The sequence below is a fragment of the Delphinapterus leucas genome, chromosome 7 (genome assembly GCF_059928025.1).
Source record: "Delphinapterus leucas isolate spDelLeu-1000000601 "Yukka" chromosome 7, BTC_Dleu_Yukka2, whole genome shotgun sequence".
Classification (NCBI taxonomy): Eukaryota; Metazoa; Chordata; class Mammalia; order Artiodactyla; family Monodontidae; genus Delphinapterus; species Delphinapterus leucas.
In genome coordinates, this window is record NC_143135.1 from 68,598,678 (window position 1) to 68,618,011 (window position 19,334).

At 46.7% G+C, this 19,334-nt stretch overlaps 1 protein-coding gene across 1 annotated transcript in view; it reads left to right on the plus strand.

The window, feature by feature from the left end:
- Positions 1–19,334, plus strand: part of FAT3 (FAT atypical cadherin 3) — a 152,641-nt gene that overhangs the window by 92,513 nt on the left and 40,794 nt on the right. Inside the window, exons 12-17 of the mRNA XM_089915870.1 lie at positions 1,974–2,363; positions 4,909–5,123; positions 6,379–6,516; positions 7,658–7,801; positions 10,778–10,975; positions 14,070–14,868. Of these exons, the coding sequence (XP_089771996.1) occupies positions 1,974–2,363; positions 4,909–5,123; positions 6,379–6,516; positions 7,658–7,801; positions 10,778–10,975; positions 14,070–14,868 (1,884 nt within the window). The remainder of the gene's footprint in view (positions 1–1,973; positions 2,364–4,908; positions 5,124–6,378; positions 6,517–7,657; positions 7,802–10,777; positions 10,976–14,069; positions 14,869–19,334) is intronic.

Below are 19,334 nucleotides of genomic sequence, written 5' to 3' on the forward strand. Positions count from 1 at the left end.
GAGCACAGGCTCCGGACACGCAGGCTCAGCGGCCATGGCTCACGGGCCCAGCCGCTCCGTGGCATGTGGGATCTTCCCGGACCGGGGCACGAACCCGTGTCCCCTGCATCGGCAGGAGGACCCCCAACCACTGCGCCACCGGGGAAGCCCATGACCGCATCCATTCTTATGGCTCTGCTGGCTCTCTGAATGCTGAAAACCCTCAAAAATGTAACTCCAGTTTGGACCTCTCCTCTGATCTCCAGCCTCCTCTGCTAACTTCCTACTTGAATCTCCACTTAAATATAAAATGTCCATCTCACACTTAATCAGTGCAAAACAGGGCCCGTGATCTTCATCCAAATCCTGTAGTCTTCCCGCAGTCAGTCCTCTCCATGGCAATTGATGATAACTCCCTCTTTTTAGTCGCTCGGGCCCAAACCTAAGAGTCATTCTGGGATCTTCTCTTTCGTTCACATCCCACATCCTGCCAGCCCCACGGTGAGAAAGCGATCTATTCTCACCACCTCCAAGTTCAGAATACATTTAGGGCCCCTCACTTCTCACACCCACGTGTTCAGAGTACATCTGGAACCCGACCACCTCTCACCTCTTCCAACACCACCATCCATTCCAGCTGCCCTTATTGCACACCTGTCTTCCTGCAGGAGACTGCCAGTGGGTCTCTGCTTCCTGTCTTGCTGTTCTGTTCATAACCAGCTGCCTGAACCATCCTGTTAATATCTAATTCATATCGTGTGACTCCCCTCCTCAGAGCCCTCCAGCGCGTCCCAACTACCACCAACCACCACCCCTCCGGGCGATCTGCTCCCCAGTGCGTCACCACCCTGCTCTCATCGCCTGCATCTCTCTTCTTCACTCTGCTCACACTGGTCCTCTCCCCCGTGCTCCTCAAACACACGAGCTCGGCTTCCACCCCAGGCTTGCCTGGGTCCCTCTGCCTGCGGCGTTCTTCCTCAGATTTCTGCACTGCTCACTCCCTCCCTCCCTCCTTCGGGTCTTCACTCAAATGCCAAACTTCCAACCACCTGTATTAAAAGGACCACCCTTCTCCCCAGCTCCCAAACTCCCTCTCCCCCCAGCACTCACGATTACCCCCCATTATGGCTTCATTCTTCTCCCTTTTTATTCCCAAACATACCATGTATTTTACTGATTCTTTGTTCTTGTTCATTTCTTATTTACTCTCACCAGAAAGTAAAAATTTCCCTCAGGAAATGTTTGTCTCTTGTCCATTATGAGAATCTCTAGTCTTTGGAATAGTGCCTGATAGAGTCTAGATAAAAATTTGTCGAGTTAATTAATTAATTTGCCTTTCTCTTTCTGTGGCACATCTTGACGCTTATACCTATTGGCATCTTAGAGTTTTTCTTAAGGATGCATGGTGTTCTTTAATATATTAAGAAGATCCAACTATTTCTTTTTTTATTAAGTTGCTGGATTGTTTATTAGGAGACGCATAATGATCCTCAGGATAAGTTTCAGATGGAGGTTATAAAGATATGAAGAAATTGCTTGAGGGCTTGAATAATAATAGGTTATATGTTCTTCGCTGTTTTCAAAGCGTTTTTCATCTTACTTGTGGCCTAGGCAGGTAAGAAAGACTGTAACTTGTCCAAGCCACACGAGCCAGAAGAACTGAAGTCAGTTTCTCTAACATGATCAAGACAGTTGGTCAGTTATTTGAAAACATTGAAGGAAGGACTCATAACAACGTGACACATGCATGCAAAACGTTTTGCTTTAGATCCAACTATTTCTGATATTTCTTACCAATATTTTCCGCTTCTTTACCATTTGGTTCAGTTGTATATTTGTTATAAACTGAAGTTGTCGTAGGACCAGAGCCATTGGTTTCCACAGTTACCGTTTTTCTTTGTGTGGCTGTTAGACAGTCATCAAAGCCACAGTCTTCTAGTGCAGAGAGCGTCCGGCTGCGTCACTCTCCACTCACGCTCTCGCGTCTCCCACAGGCACCAACAGGAAGGTCGTGTACTCCCTGGCCGACTCAGCCGACGGGTTCTTCTCCATCGACAGCTCGTCTGGCATCATCATCCTGGAGCAGCCACTGGACCGAGAGCAACAGTCCTCCTACAGCATCAGCGTGCAGGCCACCGACCAGAGCCCCGGCCAGGCCCTGTCCTCTCTGGCCACTGTCACCATCACCGTCCTGGACATTAACGACAACCCCCCCGTGTTTGAGAGGAGGGACTACCTGGTGACGGTGCCTGAGGACACCTCCCCTGGCACCCAAGTCCTTGTTGTTTTTGCCACCAGCAAAGATATAGGCACAAATGCCGAGATTACGTACCTCATCCGGTCTGGAAATGAGCAAGGGAAATTTAGGATCAACCCAAAGACAGGTGGGTAAACAGCAACCAACTTAGAATCTAAGGCTTCACTATACCCTGGTTCTCCTCCTAACCCTCTAATCAACCGCCCTTCTTGGTGGAAACAAGTCTTCTCAGAGAAGGACCTGCATGCTGACCTCAGAGTGCCCTCTGACACTCTGTTCCAACGATGCCCCCTGCTAAGTTTCAGCTCCTTGCTGTGGGCTCACTGGGCAAATACTTGGCCCCTAGGTTGGCACCAGGATTTTTCAGATTGACAAGCTCGGGAACAGTCATGTGGTTCAAGATGGAGAGATAGTATTTGCAGATGGAGCCTCAGGGTCTGTTTGTTTCTCTCTCTTTTCTGTTTGCTTGTTTTTGTTACTTGGGTCCTATATTTCTGTGCTGGAACAGCTCCTGGGGATTAGCCTCCAGTTGCCACTGTCCACGCTCAGGTTGCCACTCTCTGGTCACCTACAAAGGCAGATGTTAATGAGTGATCTGCACGGTGACCTTCAGGCCTTCTAAACCCAGCACCCGGCCGGCTAGAATGGGCATTGTATTTGATTCCTACTCACTGCTCCCATAGTCAGAACACTGCCATTTCTCACCACACCCTTTTCAAACTCTGCGGGAGGGCGTGGCATCTCCTGGGGAAGAGATGTCTAGAAAGAAACCAAGAGAACATAGAGAACCCTAGGGCTTTCTCTTCCTCGGGCAGTTAATAACTATTAGGGCTGTTTTGAGTAAGTGAAGAGGATAATTCAGAAAAAAGTTTGGCTATTCTCTGAAAAGTAAACATACTCACACTTGCGTTTTCAAAGAGTGTTTATGTTAATATTTTCAAAGCTCTTTTGTGGATATTCTTATTTGTTTACCTATCCCCCTGTGAATAAGCAAGGCAGCCCATTTCACAGATGAGAAAGGTGAGTCCCTCATACCTTCTGGCCACTGGACATAATTCCGTCATCACTCAAGGAATATGTACTTGTTGAGCAAGAGGGCAAAGGAGGTCTGTTTTCTGTTGGATAATCCAAGACATATGAGCAAGAAACTATCGCAATTAGCAACGTTCATGTAACATGGCAGATACACCAGATTCCTATTAAGTCGTTAGTTACTTCTCCCATTTTCTGTATGAGCAAATCGGCTTCAGAGAGGTTAATTTTTCCAATGTGAATAAGTTGTGGGTGGTGCAGGGATCCAGGATTTGAAGTCAGATCTCCCTGACTCTGGAATACATGCTCTAACCTCTATATAGCACTGCTATGCCATGGGGGTGCAAAAATTGCAGGACACGTAGTCCCTGCCTTAGTATAGGAGGGTGGAAACGTTAATGGAAGGATTGCAGCAGCAGCTTCTCCCCGTAGTAACCCTGTTTATTAAGTGCATTACTTCAAATTAAAATGTATGGGGATTTTCCTCATTTAAATATGTGTTAGCCTTAGCATGTCTAGTTATGGCCATTGTATATGAATACCATGGGGAAATGGTTGAGTACTGTTTAAATCTGGCTCTGGATAACGAGGCTGGGATGCAAAATAAAGCGCTAGGGGTGGTAATTGCTAAGAAAACATAATTATGGAGAGAAAGAGGCTCTTGCTTTAGGTACGACTTCTATTTCTCACCTTAAGTAGAAGGGCAGGCTTAGCTCCCTGAGAAGCTGCCTGTCTGGAAAGAGAACAGATGTGATGTACTCACCTTGGTCCTAGTGACTGTTTTCCAGGTGGGAGAGAGAGGTAAATGCCCTCGAGAACTGCTCTGCAGACGGTACAATGACCAGCTACCAAGTGCAGGAGGCAGGACTGGGTCGCCCACCAGAAAGGGCTAGGATGGGAGGGAAAGAACACTCAAGGAGCCCCTCGCGGAGGTGCCCCCACCTAGCTGCTTTCACCTGTTCTCCTTGCTTAATTTAAGTAGCTCTGTGCCATGGGTATTAGCTCTGCTCTGTAGTTGTAGACACCAAACTCACACTTGCTATTTGGCAACAGATTCCCAAGTGTTTCCTTTTCCGTCACATCACTATATCCTGAACTTTCTGAGGTCTTTGTCCTCTTTGTGCCATAAAAGTTTCAGAAAAGCGGCTTATGAGTAGGGGAGGCACCTTAGTGGTTAATTCAGTCTAAGAGTTAGGTTAAGTCTGCAAGTACATACGTACTGATGAGGGACGGGGTCATACAATCACGTGCACGCATCTTGGCACATTCTCAGCCTGCCTGGGCCCACCTGAGGAATCCTGGGGAGATGCTCACAGGGGATGCTCGCTCCAGTCCCTCCTCCCAGATTGCCTGACAGTGAATAATGCCAGAGATTTTCAGGCTGCCTGAGGGAAGTTCAGAAGCTATTGCGGAAACATGCAAAGACCTGATTCTTCAGCATCGTGTCTGATGGATAGCAATGTTTTAACTGACAGCATTAATCAGACTCCGGGTTGCTTTCAGCTGGGTATTAAGTAAACAAATTCCTGAATATCTCAAACTCTTGGCTGGAAATGATGTTACAAATATTACCATGATTGTGGGACTGCTGACCAGAGTTTTTCCTAATCAAATCTAAAGCTCCCCATTTTCCTTCAAAGGGAGTATCTCTGTGTCTGAGGTCCTGGACTTTGAACTATGCAGAAAGTTTTACCTGGTGGTGGAAGCGAAAGACGGGGGCACCCCCACCCTCAGTGCCATGGCCACTGTCAACATCAACCTCACAGATGTGAATGACAACCCTCCCGAGTTCAGCCAAGATGTCTACAGTGCTGTCATAAGTGAAGACGCCTTGGTCGGGGACTCTGTCATTTTGGTAGGTGCCAGGGGCGTGGTCCAGACACCTGGGACTAATAATCCTCAAGAGAGTGAAAAAGTGAGCAGAGTCTATCTTGGATTCTCTTCGCACTTTCTCTTTTCAGCATCCTTTGGTCCCCAAGAACTTTAGTCAGACACCAGCCTTTCAACTACTCCTTCTCCACATTCTGTTAGAAAGGGTCTGATAAAGTTCATTTATATCAAGGTATAAGTGATCACTCATCACTTTCCTCCCAGGAGTGTATTTTTTTGAGAAACAAAACAGACCATGGAATGAATTTCTAATGATAGCTCCTACTAGTTTGTGACCTCGGATGACAAGTTAGTAGATGGCTAAGGACAGAATAAAAAATCCTCCCCACCCCCCCAAATACACACATACACACACACACACACACACACACACACACACATATACAGAAGGGCAGCTACAAATGGGATCAAGCTTAAGACTGACTGGTTACTCTTAAAGGAGCTCTTTCTGGAAGGAATTTTTTCTATACCAGTAAGAGCAAACTGTGTATTAGGAGGACACAGGTTCTCTTAGACATAGAAATTACATTTGGGAACAGTGAGTCAGTCCCGTCCTCAGCACCCTCATTACCCGTAGGTGGGAGAGGTCCCTTCCACCCAGCCTCATATCTGGCTCCTGCAGCACCAGGTGTTCATTCTTTACACATCCAAGGTAGACTTCCCAGGCCATTTCTCCTGGGGCCTGAAACGATTACAAGACTATTTCCATACATATAAATCCCAACATCACCAATGTGGAGCAGCAGACAGTGGGGCTGTGTGTTTGCCACGTGGGAAAGGGAATTTTCTTGGACTCCCTTAACATGGGAATGCATACGTTTAGAAAATACCTGACTCAGTGGCAGAGACCATTGTTTTGCCGAATTGGGAAAGAATCACCGAAGTATCCCTATCAGTTAGTGTTGGGTCTATCCTTACTGGCTCAAGGCCGGAGGAAAATCAGGCCTAACAAGCATCAGGCTGTAGGCAGATAAAAATGAACATAAATAAAACGGCAGCTCTAGTAATGGTGCTTTCCTCCTTCGGCCAACCCCAAATCTCTTCCCATGGCCAACCCCAAATCTCTTCCCCTGGTGCATGATCACTGGCATTGGTGAGTAGAACGCCTAAGAAAACTCTCAGAGTTGTGCCCATTTGTACAGACCTGGGACCCTAAGAATAAACCTTTTCTCTGTCTGTCATGTCATGTCTTTGCTTTGTTTTGCTTGTGTCCCGTGAAGCTAATAGCAGAAGATGCAGACAGCCAGCCCAATGGACAGATTCGATTTTCCATTGTGAATGGAGATCGAGACGGTGAATTTGCTGTGGATCCTGTCTTGGGACTTGTGAAGGTTAAAAAGAAATTGGACCGGGAACGGGTAAGCTAGTTTAGACCTACTCCCTTCCCATCCACACCCACCCCTTCACTGAAATCAGGCACAGACTCCATGAGTATAAGTAGGAAGGTTCTCCATTCTAAATAACGGGAGTGGGAATTCCCTGGTGATTCAGTAGTTAGGACTCTGCGTTTTCACTGCCGTAGCCTGGGTTCGATCCCTGATTGGTGAACTAAGATCCCATCAGCCTTGAGGTGCAGCCAAAAAAAAAAAGAAACAAACAATCAAACAACGACAACAAAAAAACACACATTGAATAATGGGAGTAAATAGGGATGGACTAAAATGCAGCAGGAGGTATTTTCATTAGACCTTAGAAAGAATTTGTTGCCAGTAGATGCTGGTATTTTCTTATTTTTGGAGGCTTTAAAGAAAAAGCAAAAACCTGACTTTCTAGATGGTTTGAATTTTGGTCCTTCCAAAGCAAGAAAGCAGAAAAGTATATTCAGCGTCGGGATCCTGTGGTCCTGGTTTCATGAACAGCATTGACCCTAAGTGAGCAGATACAAAAGGATAACCTGAAGGTATCTAGGTCAGAAAGAATGATCCAGCAGATTCCTCTGCCCGAGGTTAAACTAAGTTTCTAAACACTGCCTTTTTTGACCAAAAATATGTCTTCAAAGTGAAATTTAAATATGGAAAAAGATGCCATAGGCGTGACGCTTAAACGTGGAAAGACTTCACTGGGTAATAGAAGCCCGTAATATACTCCCAAAGTATCAAAAGTAATACTTAGGACAGATCAGTTGTGACAACTGTTATAGTTTGAACAACGGCCAAGAGCTGTGGTTCTAACCCGGGCTGATTTTACCCCCAGGGGACATCTGGCAATATTTGGAGACATTTTTGGTTGTGACAAGCAGGCAGAGGCAATATTGACTTCTAGTGAGTAGAGACCAGGGATGCTGCTAAACATCCTGCAACGCACAGGTCCGCCCCCGACAACTAAGAATTATCTGGCCCCAAACGCCAGTTGGTGCCGAGGTTGAAAAACCCCGGTCTAAAGACTCAACGTGAAGATGGCTCGTCTTCCGCAAAGCACTGTGAGCCTGCAGCGCCTGAGTGAGCCCAGAAGGAAGCAAGCGCTGTGATTCTTTACTGTCGGCCCTTTGTGCTTTGGCAGGTGTCTGGATACTCCCTGCTCATCCAGGCAGTAGACAGCGGCATTCCTGCGATGTCTTCAACTGCCACTGTCAACATTGATATTTCTGATGTAAACGACAACAGCCCAGTATTTACACCTGCTAACTATACCGCTGTGATTCAGGTGAGCAAATCTGGCCTCCCAGGCTCTTGTCCTTATGCACTCATCCTCCTTCCTCCGCTGTTAGTTACTCATCATGGTTTACTCTTGTTTTTACCTAATATCAACTCATCCCATCATAGGGCTAGTACGAAAAGAGCCTGATTCTTCTACTGCAACTGATTCATAAAACGTCGATCAGCGCTATGGCCAATGGGGCTCTTTCAAGTGTCAGGTGCTTTCCGTACAAGGTCTGTCCTCACGACCGCCCTCACTTTACAGTGAAGGAGGTAAGGATCTGAGAGGTTAAGTAGCTCAACCAGGATCATGAAGCTGTTAGGTGATAAAGTCAGCATTTGAACTCGGGTCTGTCTTCTGAAAAGACTATTCTCTTCCCACAGTGACAGACTGCCTTTAAGCCACTTTGTGCTATTCTAGCAGGGGAAGGAGGTTGATACGAACCATCTTGTTTGTCAAAGGGAGATTGGCCATCAGGCTAGAGCTGCTCCTCATTAAAATCAGTCTTCCAGGGCTTCCCTGGTGGCGCAGTGGTTGAGAGTCCGCCTGCCGATTCAGGGGACACAGGTTCGTGCCCCGGTCCGGGAGGATCCCACATGCTGCGGAGCGGCTGGGCCCGTGAGCCATGGCCTCTGAGCCTGCGCGTCCGGAGCCTGTGCTCTGCAACGGGAGAGGCCACAGCAGTGAGAGGCCCGCGTACTGCAAAAAAAAAAAAAAAAAAAAAAATCAGTCTTCCATAAGCAGTTTGTTTACCAGTTTAAACCCACTTGCTCTCTAAAATTAGACTGCAGGAGAGAGTGACTTACTGCTGGTGTTCTGCTCTCAGAGAGAACAACTTTTCTTCCCAGCTATTTTTGTTTTTTTTTAATTCAAAAGATATCTCGTGAGCACGGTACTAAGCGCCAAGCTACTTCCATTTCCCAGTATTTCTAGAAGCTGAAAGTCCGACTTCAAGAGGATCAGGAAATCCAGTCCAGGAATACTGTCAGCATGGAGGACTTACAGGAGACAGGGATGGATATATGTGTCTTGTGGGGACCACAGATACTTTAGGAAATCAGCCTCAGAATCACCCGCCCATCTTGAGGGGCGCCTTTGGAACAACATTCAAGACTTTGAGTCTGGCCATCTATAGGACCCCAGCTCCCCACACCACTGAGCCCCCCCAGAATCAGGCTGAGCAGCTCTCTGCTCCCTTCCTACCCCTTTCTCAGAAAAACCCGATTCCTTCCCCAGCGGTATTTTGGTTTCCTCTCCTCTCTGATGCTCATTCCAGCAGCTGTGCATTCCTACCCCTCTCCAGCTTCCACAGAGCTCCCCGCCAGGCTCTGCCCCTTCCCCTACTGCCGCTTCCCTCACGGCTCTGCTCCCCACCTGTCCCCACGATGCTGCTCTCTGCCCCCCCTCCCCCACCTCCGCTCACTAGCCCAGCGCCAAATGGGCTCTGCCTACTCAAGGCCAGTTTTATGACACGCGTCGATCAGCCTGACAGACTGCTCTCACATGCACTCCAGGAAGTCAGCAGGGAGAGAACAGAGACTCTGAGCCCACGAGCGGTGACCGTGGCTTCTTGTCTGCAGCACCGGGCCCGTCTGTGTTCTATTTCACCCTCCTTCCTCGGATGCGACCCCTCAGGCACACATCCTCTTACCCTCTCTCTTGTATGGAGGAAATGGCTTTTATAGAGAGAGCAAACAAATCAATAAATCTTCTGTTTTGTGTGGTGCTGAGGATACTGTCAGCTTGCACCAATAAATCTATGCTGGGCTGGGACGTTTCCACAACTTATTCCAGAGGGAGACGGTGTCTAGTTCCCGATAACCAAAAGGTCACTTGAGAGGAGAAGCAACATGAGAAGTCTCTGAGGTTCTTTTCTCCTGCAAAAAAAATGCTCCTCCCGTTGTTCACCCCAGAATAATTTTCTTTTTCCAACACATGGTTCTCATAAGACTAATTCAGCGCCTAAAACATGAGTGCGCCCGCCCCGCCCGTGACTGCTGTCATGCAGGGTATCATTGTCTCCATCTCTGTGACCCAAACTCAGTTAATCCAAAGTCAATGTCATCAGAAGGCCTGAACTAATGAAAATGATTTCAGGCCCGAGCCGTGGGAATGCTGAAGTCTAAACAGAGCAGAGCAAGGAAACCAGTGCCTGAGCCACCGAGGAGTTCAATTTGGTGTTTTCAAAGTAAGGACAACCTTGGGCCCAAGAAGGAGTAACTAGGAGCCTTTGTGTTTCCATCTGGGGTAGAAGGCAGAGTTTCTGCAAAATCATGTTGGCATAATGACATCCGGACTTCCAAAACTTACAAATTCCTTTTCTCTTCATTCGCTAACTGAGGAATATCCATCCCATCCCCTTTCCCTTCCCTTAAGAAATAGCAAAACTGTGTTCTGATGGCTGGGGTGAAAAGCCCTGTTTTTCACCTGACGCCCACCTTTGTATTTTTCCTGGGAAGTCGCCAGGATGTCCCCCTAAAGAGTCCGGTATTGTGACTTCGTGTCACCATGTTGGGCCTCCGCGTAACCGTGCTGTGGTAAGTGTGACGAAGTGCTTTCCCATCCTGAAAGGTTGATGTTTTCTTGTCCCGAGAGGATTTCTGACATCGTCATGAAGGCTGATGAGCACCGTGTATCTCTGGAGCCGTTCGGGTGAACTCAGGGCAATTCCAGCCTTTCGAGGACAAGGTATAACCAGCAGCATCCTTGGAACCTGCAAACCCATTCAAAGCCAAGTCCTCATGTTTTCACCTGCAGCTCACTGTCTCACAGGGCAGCTGTGGAGTGGCAGGGAAGGATGGGAAACATGACGCTCACAGAGGCCAGCACATTTTCAGAAGACAAGATAACATCACAGGGAATCCCTTCCGCAAAAAGCCCTGTTTCTAGCACAGCACTCTCAGCTGGTAATGATGGGTTTTCTTTTTAGATGTGAAGAGAGGTGTAATTTTATCTTCCCTTTTAATATACTCTCTTATGCAGGAAAATAAGCCAGTAGGCACCAGCATTTTGCAGCTCGTGGTGACAGACAGAGACTCCTTTCACAATGGGCCTCCCTTCTCCTTCTCTATTTTGTCGGGAAACGAAGAGGAGGCGTTCGTGTTGGACTCGGATGGGATCCTGCGCTCAGCCGTGGTCTTCCAGCACATGGAGTCTCCAGAGTATGTGCTGTGTGTCCAGGTACAGCCTCATCCTCTGGCCGCATCAGGCCAGCTTTCTCTCGTGCTGGTTGCTGGGCCCGTTGGTTGGGTTTTCTTTGTCAAGCAAGTCAACATAATTCATTACTCATTTTAATCTCAAATTCAATTTCACACCAATAAAAGTGGCCTCTGTATGTGAAGTTGAACAGGAAGGAAAGGAAGCATCATTGTTGAAGTGGGACGTTCCTGTAGGGTGTGCCGGGCTGACGGTCACTGGGCTTAAATCTGCATTCTGAAAATTCCTGGGGTTCTAGTTGAGCCCCAAAGACAACTCATTTGTCAAGGCTTGCTGCTTGGTACTGAGAAGTATTTCCCAGGTCAAGCCAAGTGGGGAAGGAACCAATCCTTGTCCTAATGTGATTGAGCTATTTCATGGCCTCTGCTTTTGAAGAGACCTCAACTTGGTAAGTTTCCGCAGTGAGATGGGAGGGGAACAGGGATTCAGATGGCAATGGCCTCCCAACATTTCAGCTTCTTCAAGGTCATGGTGTAAAATGAAGTGAGACAAAGAGGCAAAAGTGGCAGTTATGGGAAGGGTGTGGATAGGAGCAGGAAAGAGAGAGCACCAAAAATTCACTGGGTGCAAATTTTGCCAGTACCAAGATGTGGGTCCCATCAGTGAAACTGAGTGACTTTTTTTACCCACAGTTGGCACAGAGGGCAACCTAAACTCATTATTAATCGTGGCAATAATAACAATAGCCATTCTTTATGTAGCATTTCATTGTGTACCTTATTTCTTTGGATAAATTATGGCTTACTCTACTCCACGAAACCTTCCAAATTAATGACTTTTGGGTCCAAGCACATTGATAAACTCTTCAGTTGCCACCCATGCGTCCAACAATATTATGTGAATGATTTTATATCACAGTATAGGTCCTCAAGGGCAAGGAGAGAGTTTTAGTGCCTTCTCACAGAAGCTAGTACAGTTCTTTGCATAACTTCTCTGGTTGTTAGAGAGCATATTTCACAACTCAGACTTCGTAAACACCATGGAGAGCTTCCTCCTACTAGTCCCTTATATTAAACTACCACCAAGTCGCACGTTTCTGCCTTCATAAGGTCCCCGTGTGCATCGGGTATGTTCCCTTTGCCATCACCCCACTTTATTCTATATCGCCCGATACTCATACTATTGCAGAAGCCTCCCGGGTGTTCCTCTGGCTTCAGCCTCATTCTTTTGTGATCTATCCCTACACCCCTCCAGGCTAATCATTCCACTTTGATTATATCAGTCCACTTTGATTATGTCATTCCACTAAACCAGAGGTCAACAGACTATAATAGCCCCTGAACCACATCCTTTCCTCAGCCTGTTTTTATAAGTAAAGTTTTATGAGAACACAGCCTCACCGATTCATTTACGTATGCTCTGGGCTTCTTCTCTGCTGGAATGATAGTTGAGTAGTTGATAGAGATCATGTAACCCCAAAGCCTAAACTATTTCTTATCTAGCCCTTTACAGAAAAAGTGTGCCAACCCCTAAACTAAATCCATCTGAGCTCCCTAGTGCCTGAAAACTTGTGAATTCTGACTCTTTCAGACTTTAGGCAGACATGACTGTGCAGTCCTTCTCAGGCCACAAGCCCATGATTCTGCCACCTTACACCCAGTGGCTTCATGCCTTTCTGTCACCTTTCTGGTTTTCAACATCTGAGTGGGCAACCTCTGGCCTATAGTGTCCAAACTCATCACTGTCTTTTTTTTTTTTTCGGTACACGGGTCTCTCACTGTGTGGCCTCTCCCGTTGCGGAGCACAGGCTCCGGACGTGCAGGCTCAGCGGCCATGGCTCACGGGCCCAGCCGCTCCGCGGCATGTGGGATCCTCCCGGACCGGGGCACAAACCCGCGTCCCCTGCATCGGCAGGCGGACTCTCAACCACTGCGCCACCAGGGAAGCCCCATCACTGTCTTTTGAGGCCATACACAGTTTCACTTCAAGTTCAACCTAATTTGCTAAATTTATCTCTTCTTACATGAATTTTCCATTTCAGCATCTCCGGTTCATATAATTCATTTTTAAAAGCATATGGTGATGGTAATAATAACAATGACAACATTACATTAACTCTCACATACTAAGTACTTCTATGAGTCAAGCCTGTGCTAAGTACGTTGCAATCACTGTGTCTGTTAATCCCCACAGTACAAGAATCCTGTGAGGTAGATATGACTATTTTATTCAAATTAAAGATACAGAAATTGAAGCTCGAAGAAGTTAAGTGACTTACTCCAGGCCAGACACATAGAGGCAGAGCCAAGATTCAAACTCAGGTCTCTGTGATGACCAAGCCTGTGCTTTTCTACTGCCTTCTACATACAAGGACACATCTCCTCAGATGGTACCTGGCCTGCAAGGTCCTTTGCAGCCCCACATCTTGAGATACCCGCCCTGGGGACCCAGCCCCTGAGAACCTGCCCTTCTCAGAAGTCCTACAGCACTGACTACCTTCACATTGCACATGGCAGGTTCTCAGTAATGATCTGTTTCAGGGTAGTGGTTCTGTCAATTCTTATGTAAAGAAGGAAGTCAAAATGGGTTTTTTCAGGCTACCTATTTTGCCCTTCAGTGTACCATCTTTTATTCTAAACCCTGATATTGTGTACTTCTCACTTTAAATAACATTGTTTCTTAAATGTGCAGAAAAGTGCTGTCTGGTCCAATCAAAAGCAAAGAAGCCAAAGAGAACAAAGATTTCTCCTACAAGTGGGAATGCCACTTTATGGGGTTCCCCTGTGGCTTCTGTCCAAAATTAAAATAAGGCCAGCCTGTTGTGGGCATGCTGGATCCTATAGCACCCTCTGTTCTCCCTCCCAATTCACCCCCATGGCTTTATTGTGTTGACACATTTTATTGTCCATAACAGAGTGTACATATGGGGACCCCAGGTGATAAATCACTCCTCTTACTTAAATGCACATCCTCAACATTTTGCAGAATAGTGGCAGGGGATGGAGGAAGAAGCAAACATGGTTAAAGGAACAGACACCTTCAGAGTTTTGTTGATCTTTTTTTAATTATTATCTTTTTTTTCTTACTTCCTTGGCTTTCTCCCTCTTGGTTGTTTTAGGCAAAAGACTCAGGCAAACCTCAGCAAGTTTCTAACTCCTACATCCGTGTGCGGGTCATCGAGGAAAGCATCCACAAGCCCACAGCCATCCCCCTGGAAATTTTCATTGTCACCATGGAGGACGACTTTCCTGGTGGGGTCATTGGGAAGATCCATGCCACAGATCAAGATGTGTATGATGTCCTCACATTTGCCCTGAAATCGGAGCAGAAAAGCTTGTTCAAGGTGAACAGTCACGATGGGAAAATCATCGCCCTAGGAGGCCTGGACAGCGGGAAGTACATCCTGAACGTGTCAGTGAGTGATGGCCGTTACCAGGTGCCCATCGACGTGGTCGTGCATGTGGAGCAGCTGGTGCACGAGATGCTGCAGAACACCGTCACCATCCGCTTCGAGAACGTATCCCCCGAGGACTTTGTGGGGCTGCACATGCACGGGTTCCGGCGCACCCTGCGGAACACGGTCCTCACCCAGAAGCAGGACAGCCTGCATATCATCAGCATCCAGCCCGTGGCGGGCACCCATGAGCTGGACATGCTGTTCGCGGTGGAGACGCCCAACGGTGAGTTCTACAAGCCGGCCTACCTGATCCAGAAGCTGTCCAACGCCAGGAGACATCTGGAGAACGTCATGCGCATCTCAGCCATCCTGGAGAAGAACTGCTCCGGGCTGGATTGCCAGGAGCAGCATTGCGAGCAAGGCTTGTCGCTGGATTCCCACGCGCTCATGACCTACAGCACAGCTCGCATCAGCTTCGTGTGCCCGCGTTTCTACAGGAACGTGCGCTGCACCTGTAACGGTGAGTGCGGTTCGGAGAGTTCCCTCGCCAGTCCTGAGCTTTCAGAGGTGGCCTGGATTACCATCCTGGCATGCATACATTCGTTCATTTACTCATTGGACAAAATATTTACTGACCGCCATGTCTTGCACATTGTAAATAGTGCTGCAATGAACGTTGGGGTGCATGTGTCTTTTCAGATTAGAGTTTTTGTCTTTTCTGGGTATACGGCCAGGAGTGGGATTGCTGGATCATACGGTAACTCTATTTTTAGTTTTTTGAGGAACCTCCATACTGTTCTCCATGGTGGCTGCACCAAGTATCATATGAGATCACCTACATGTGGAATCCAAACACAAATTATATGAACGAACTTATTTACAAAACAGAAATTGACTCTCAGTCATAGAAAACAAACTTATGGTTATCAAAGGGGCAAGGTGGAGGGTATAAATTAGGAGTATGGGATTAACAGATAACAGTACTATATGTAAAATAAACAATAAGCACCTACTGTATAGCACAGGGAGCTATATTCAATATCTTGTAATAACATATAATGGAAAAGAATCTGAAAAAGAATATACATATATATATGTAGAACTGAATAACTTTGCTGTACACCTGAAGCTAACAAGTCATTGTAAATCAACTATATTTCAATGTTAAAAAAAAAAAAAAAGTAGGAATTAGATGTGTGTTAACAGGTAGGGGAGGGACAGCATTCCAGTGGAGGGGCTGTTTGTATGAGGCTTAGGGGCAAGACAGCAACCTACAATGAGGGGATTGAAAGAGATTTCCAGTGATGACAAAGGAGACTTGTGAGTCGGCCCAGTGATCACAGAAGAGCCATTAGCCAGGGTGAAGTTCTAGAAATTATCTCAAAGCAGTGGGAGCCATTGGCTCATTTGAGGGGGGAGAAGTGACAGAATCAGGTCTGTATTTCATGAAGAGCCTGCTGGCTGCAGAGGTGAATGGGTTAGACGGGGCCGGGCCAGAGGCAGGGAAACAAGTTCAGAAGCTGTCACAGAGGGGAAAGGCAGCTGGATTTGCTTCAGTGAAAAACAGGGACCAGATATTCTGGAGCACAGTCAAGGGGTGGATTCAGCCCTCAGAGTGGCAGAGGTGGAATGGTTTGTATTTGTCGACGTAACTAGAGTCACTGAACCTTGACCTTCCCTGGTCAGAGGCCATAGCTGCACAGAGTTGCATGACCACGGTGGTCAGCAAGAAGCCTTGCTCTCTCCCTCTTTTTCTCTCTCCGACATGTGGCGCCATAAATTCACTGCCCTCTTCGAAGAAAATTGCACCTGGAGTTTTTCTAGCCAGTGAAAACTTGGCCTAAAGGTACTGTGGCCAGAAGAGAAGCCATTTATAAAACATCCTTTAGGTAATTGAGGACAGGCAGGGCCCCTGCCCTCTTCCCTTGTAGAAAGTTTTGTGTTGCACTTTGGAGAATGAGTTCATCAGAGGAAGGCCCCAGAGATCACAGCTCCCTCGAGAGACCTTTTGATGACCTCCAAGCAGCCTAGAAGAGTGCTGGCCACTCACTTTGTGGTCCCCAGTGAATTCTGTTTGTGTTTTCATCACGTAGATGCAGTGATATCCAAACTGTTGAATATGTAAATTAGCTCCAAAGTAGCTCCAGAGTAACTCCAAGCATGTGTGCTAGGTGAAATGCATTTCTGGCAGAAGCCACCAACATGCAGGATTTATGAATGCCAGTCGTCCAGACCCTACCTATATTTCCTTTGTAGGCAAATTGATTTATGCACCAAAGCTCTGCTAGAGCCTTCCTGCAGTGATTCACAGCAGGGTTCAAAAGAGGTTCGAGACAGGACAGTGCAGACTCTGCAGGAGAAACTAAACCAGCTAATTAATCCTTGTGCTCTGGGAACTCATTTCATTCAGTAAAAAACTGTGGTGCCGGCAATGTCCTAGGCACTGCAGATTCAAAGTGAAAAAAGACACAGTCCCTGCTCTTAGGAGCTGGCTATTGTGAACTCAGTTGTTGCAAGTACCTGTTTGCATTAATAGTGTTATAAGGAATGCTGGGGAGGAAAAAGGACAGAGTGCCTATCATGGCCAGAGGAAAGCTTTCTGTGACATTTAGGCACCAGAGATCACCTATATTCTAAGTTTTGAGGGATGAGTATGAGTTCTTCAAGAAGAGACAAGGGGAGGGCAGACTTAGCAGTTTTCTTCAAAGCAGGGATTTAGATTTTGTTGGAGAGAGGGGTCTTGCTCTGCATTTTGCATGAGACACTGATGTTTGAAATGCAATGAGTTTCAAGGTGGCATCCTGGCCCAGGACTCCTGTCCTCGAATCCCCATAAATCTTTCCACTCCCGGGAAACCCAGAATGCTGGAAGTTTTTGTGATTCAGCCCCGAGACGTCCCAAGAGGAGGCTTTCTCGGTTTAAAAAGCAAGCATTTCCTGAACAAGAGCTCTGTGCAGACTCAGCCTCACTTCTCAGCCCCTTTGCACCTTTAAGTCACTCTTGTAATTAAGCTGCAAAATAAAATACTGGATGTTAGTGGTAAAAGGACCTCAAAACATCATCTGGCCCAATCCCCAACTTCAGCAGCTAATATACGATAATCTCCCTTTTATAAATGTGGTAGCTCCCTGCCTTGCCCAGGGCCATACGGCTGGTGAGAAGGGCATGCTGATTCAATAAAGGTTCATCTTGGGCCCTTGTTTTATTACCTGCATCTTAAGAACAGGAACTCTTCCATTTTTTATATGATTCATAACCCCAGTGCTATGTACTCTATAAGAATATTCAAATAACCCCATTTTTCCTGACTGATCACCAACCTCATAGACCCATGGCAGAATAGCAGAGGATCTCAGACCCCACTATGCCTGTGGCTTACTAGAAATGCCCACTACTGAGAGCCACACTCAAATATAGCAGGAGGTTTTGGGTGGAGCCTAGGAGCCACTATATATGTAGCCTGGGTGATTCTAATTCTGGCGAGTTTGGTGAGGAAACCAAACTCTAAGAAATCTCACATCAACATAAAATAGAAACAATTTCCTCTGGGTTCAGAGGGCAAACTCTTAATTATCATAGTAATGGTTCTCTCGGTTTTTCTGAAGTACCCTCGTAAATAAAAATACAGTGAAGAACTGTTAAGGAAAGCATTAATCATTTTAGACATTTTCTCATTTATTGGAAAGGAGAGGTAATTGAAGTCAGTAAATGCCCCCAGGCCCCCAAACACACACACACACACACACACACACACACACACACACACACGCACGCACGCACACCCAGTATTGCTGCTTGTCTGTTTACCCTAGAAGGTTGGCAGATACAATAAACGGACTTTCCCACCACTTGGTGGAATAATTAGGATGATAAATAGAGGTAGCTGCCCATTCTGGGCTGTGTAGTAATATTTATACAGATTTGGCCTCAATATTCTACCCTCCTCCCAACTTCCAACCCATCTTTCTCTCATGCAGACTTTTGGGTCAAATTAACATCATTTACATCTTAAACCAAAATGCTGAGTTGCTTTGACAAAATACAAACAGGCTTGAAATTTAGTGCCAAAGAGCCTCATTATATTCCAGCCCCCATGAAGCATCACGTTTGAACAAAAGTTTGAGAGCTACAGAGAGAGTTCTGAGGTCGTGCGGTGGCTCCTGGTAAACTTTAGATGTTCAGTGAACTTTGGCACTTGGGTAAGAAAGCCCGACACCAACCTAAACGATGGGGAATGATAAAGGCCCTTGAGCTCCTCTGCGGAAGCCAGAGGACAGAGCATTGGGGCAGCCCATGGGGCCGTGATGATTGTCCATTTTGGAAAATTTTCATTGATTTTTCAAAAGTCTAATCTAGAAATATATCAAAAAGGAGACGCTTGTCCAAGAGAATGGACTTACCACGAGACCATCAGAGTTTAAGACCAATGTGTTTATGAGAATGTTAGTGGAAGTGGATGCCTGATTTGTCTAGTCCTGGTTCAGATATGGAACCCAGACTAGAAACTGGAGCTCCAGTAAAACGCGTGGAGCGTCTGCCGTGGGTGAGCCCTGTGCTGGCAGGGCTGAGGGTGACAGCAGCCGTGCCCTCAGCCAGCGGTGTTTGATACCACTGTGAGGGTTTGCAGGGCAGGGAGAAGAACGCTGAGGGTGATGCCACCTGCACTAGGTCTGAAAGGATGCCTAGAATTAGGTAGGTGATGGCGAGGGAGTGCTCAAGCCTGAGGAACATTAGAGCCAAGGAATAGAGGCGAGAAACCGCGTGCAGTGCAGTGCACAGATAAAGGCAGGGACAAACACAGCAACTAATGTTTAGTGAGCGGTGACCTGTTACTGTGCTGTTTTTCACACATGTGTCATTGCATTTAACCCTCATCATAACCCTAAAGAGTAGGTATCATTAACTTTCCTCAAAAGCTAAGGAAACTTGGACTTGGAAATATCAGTTGACTTGCTCAAGGTCACAAACTTAGTAAGGGTCAAGCTA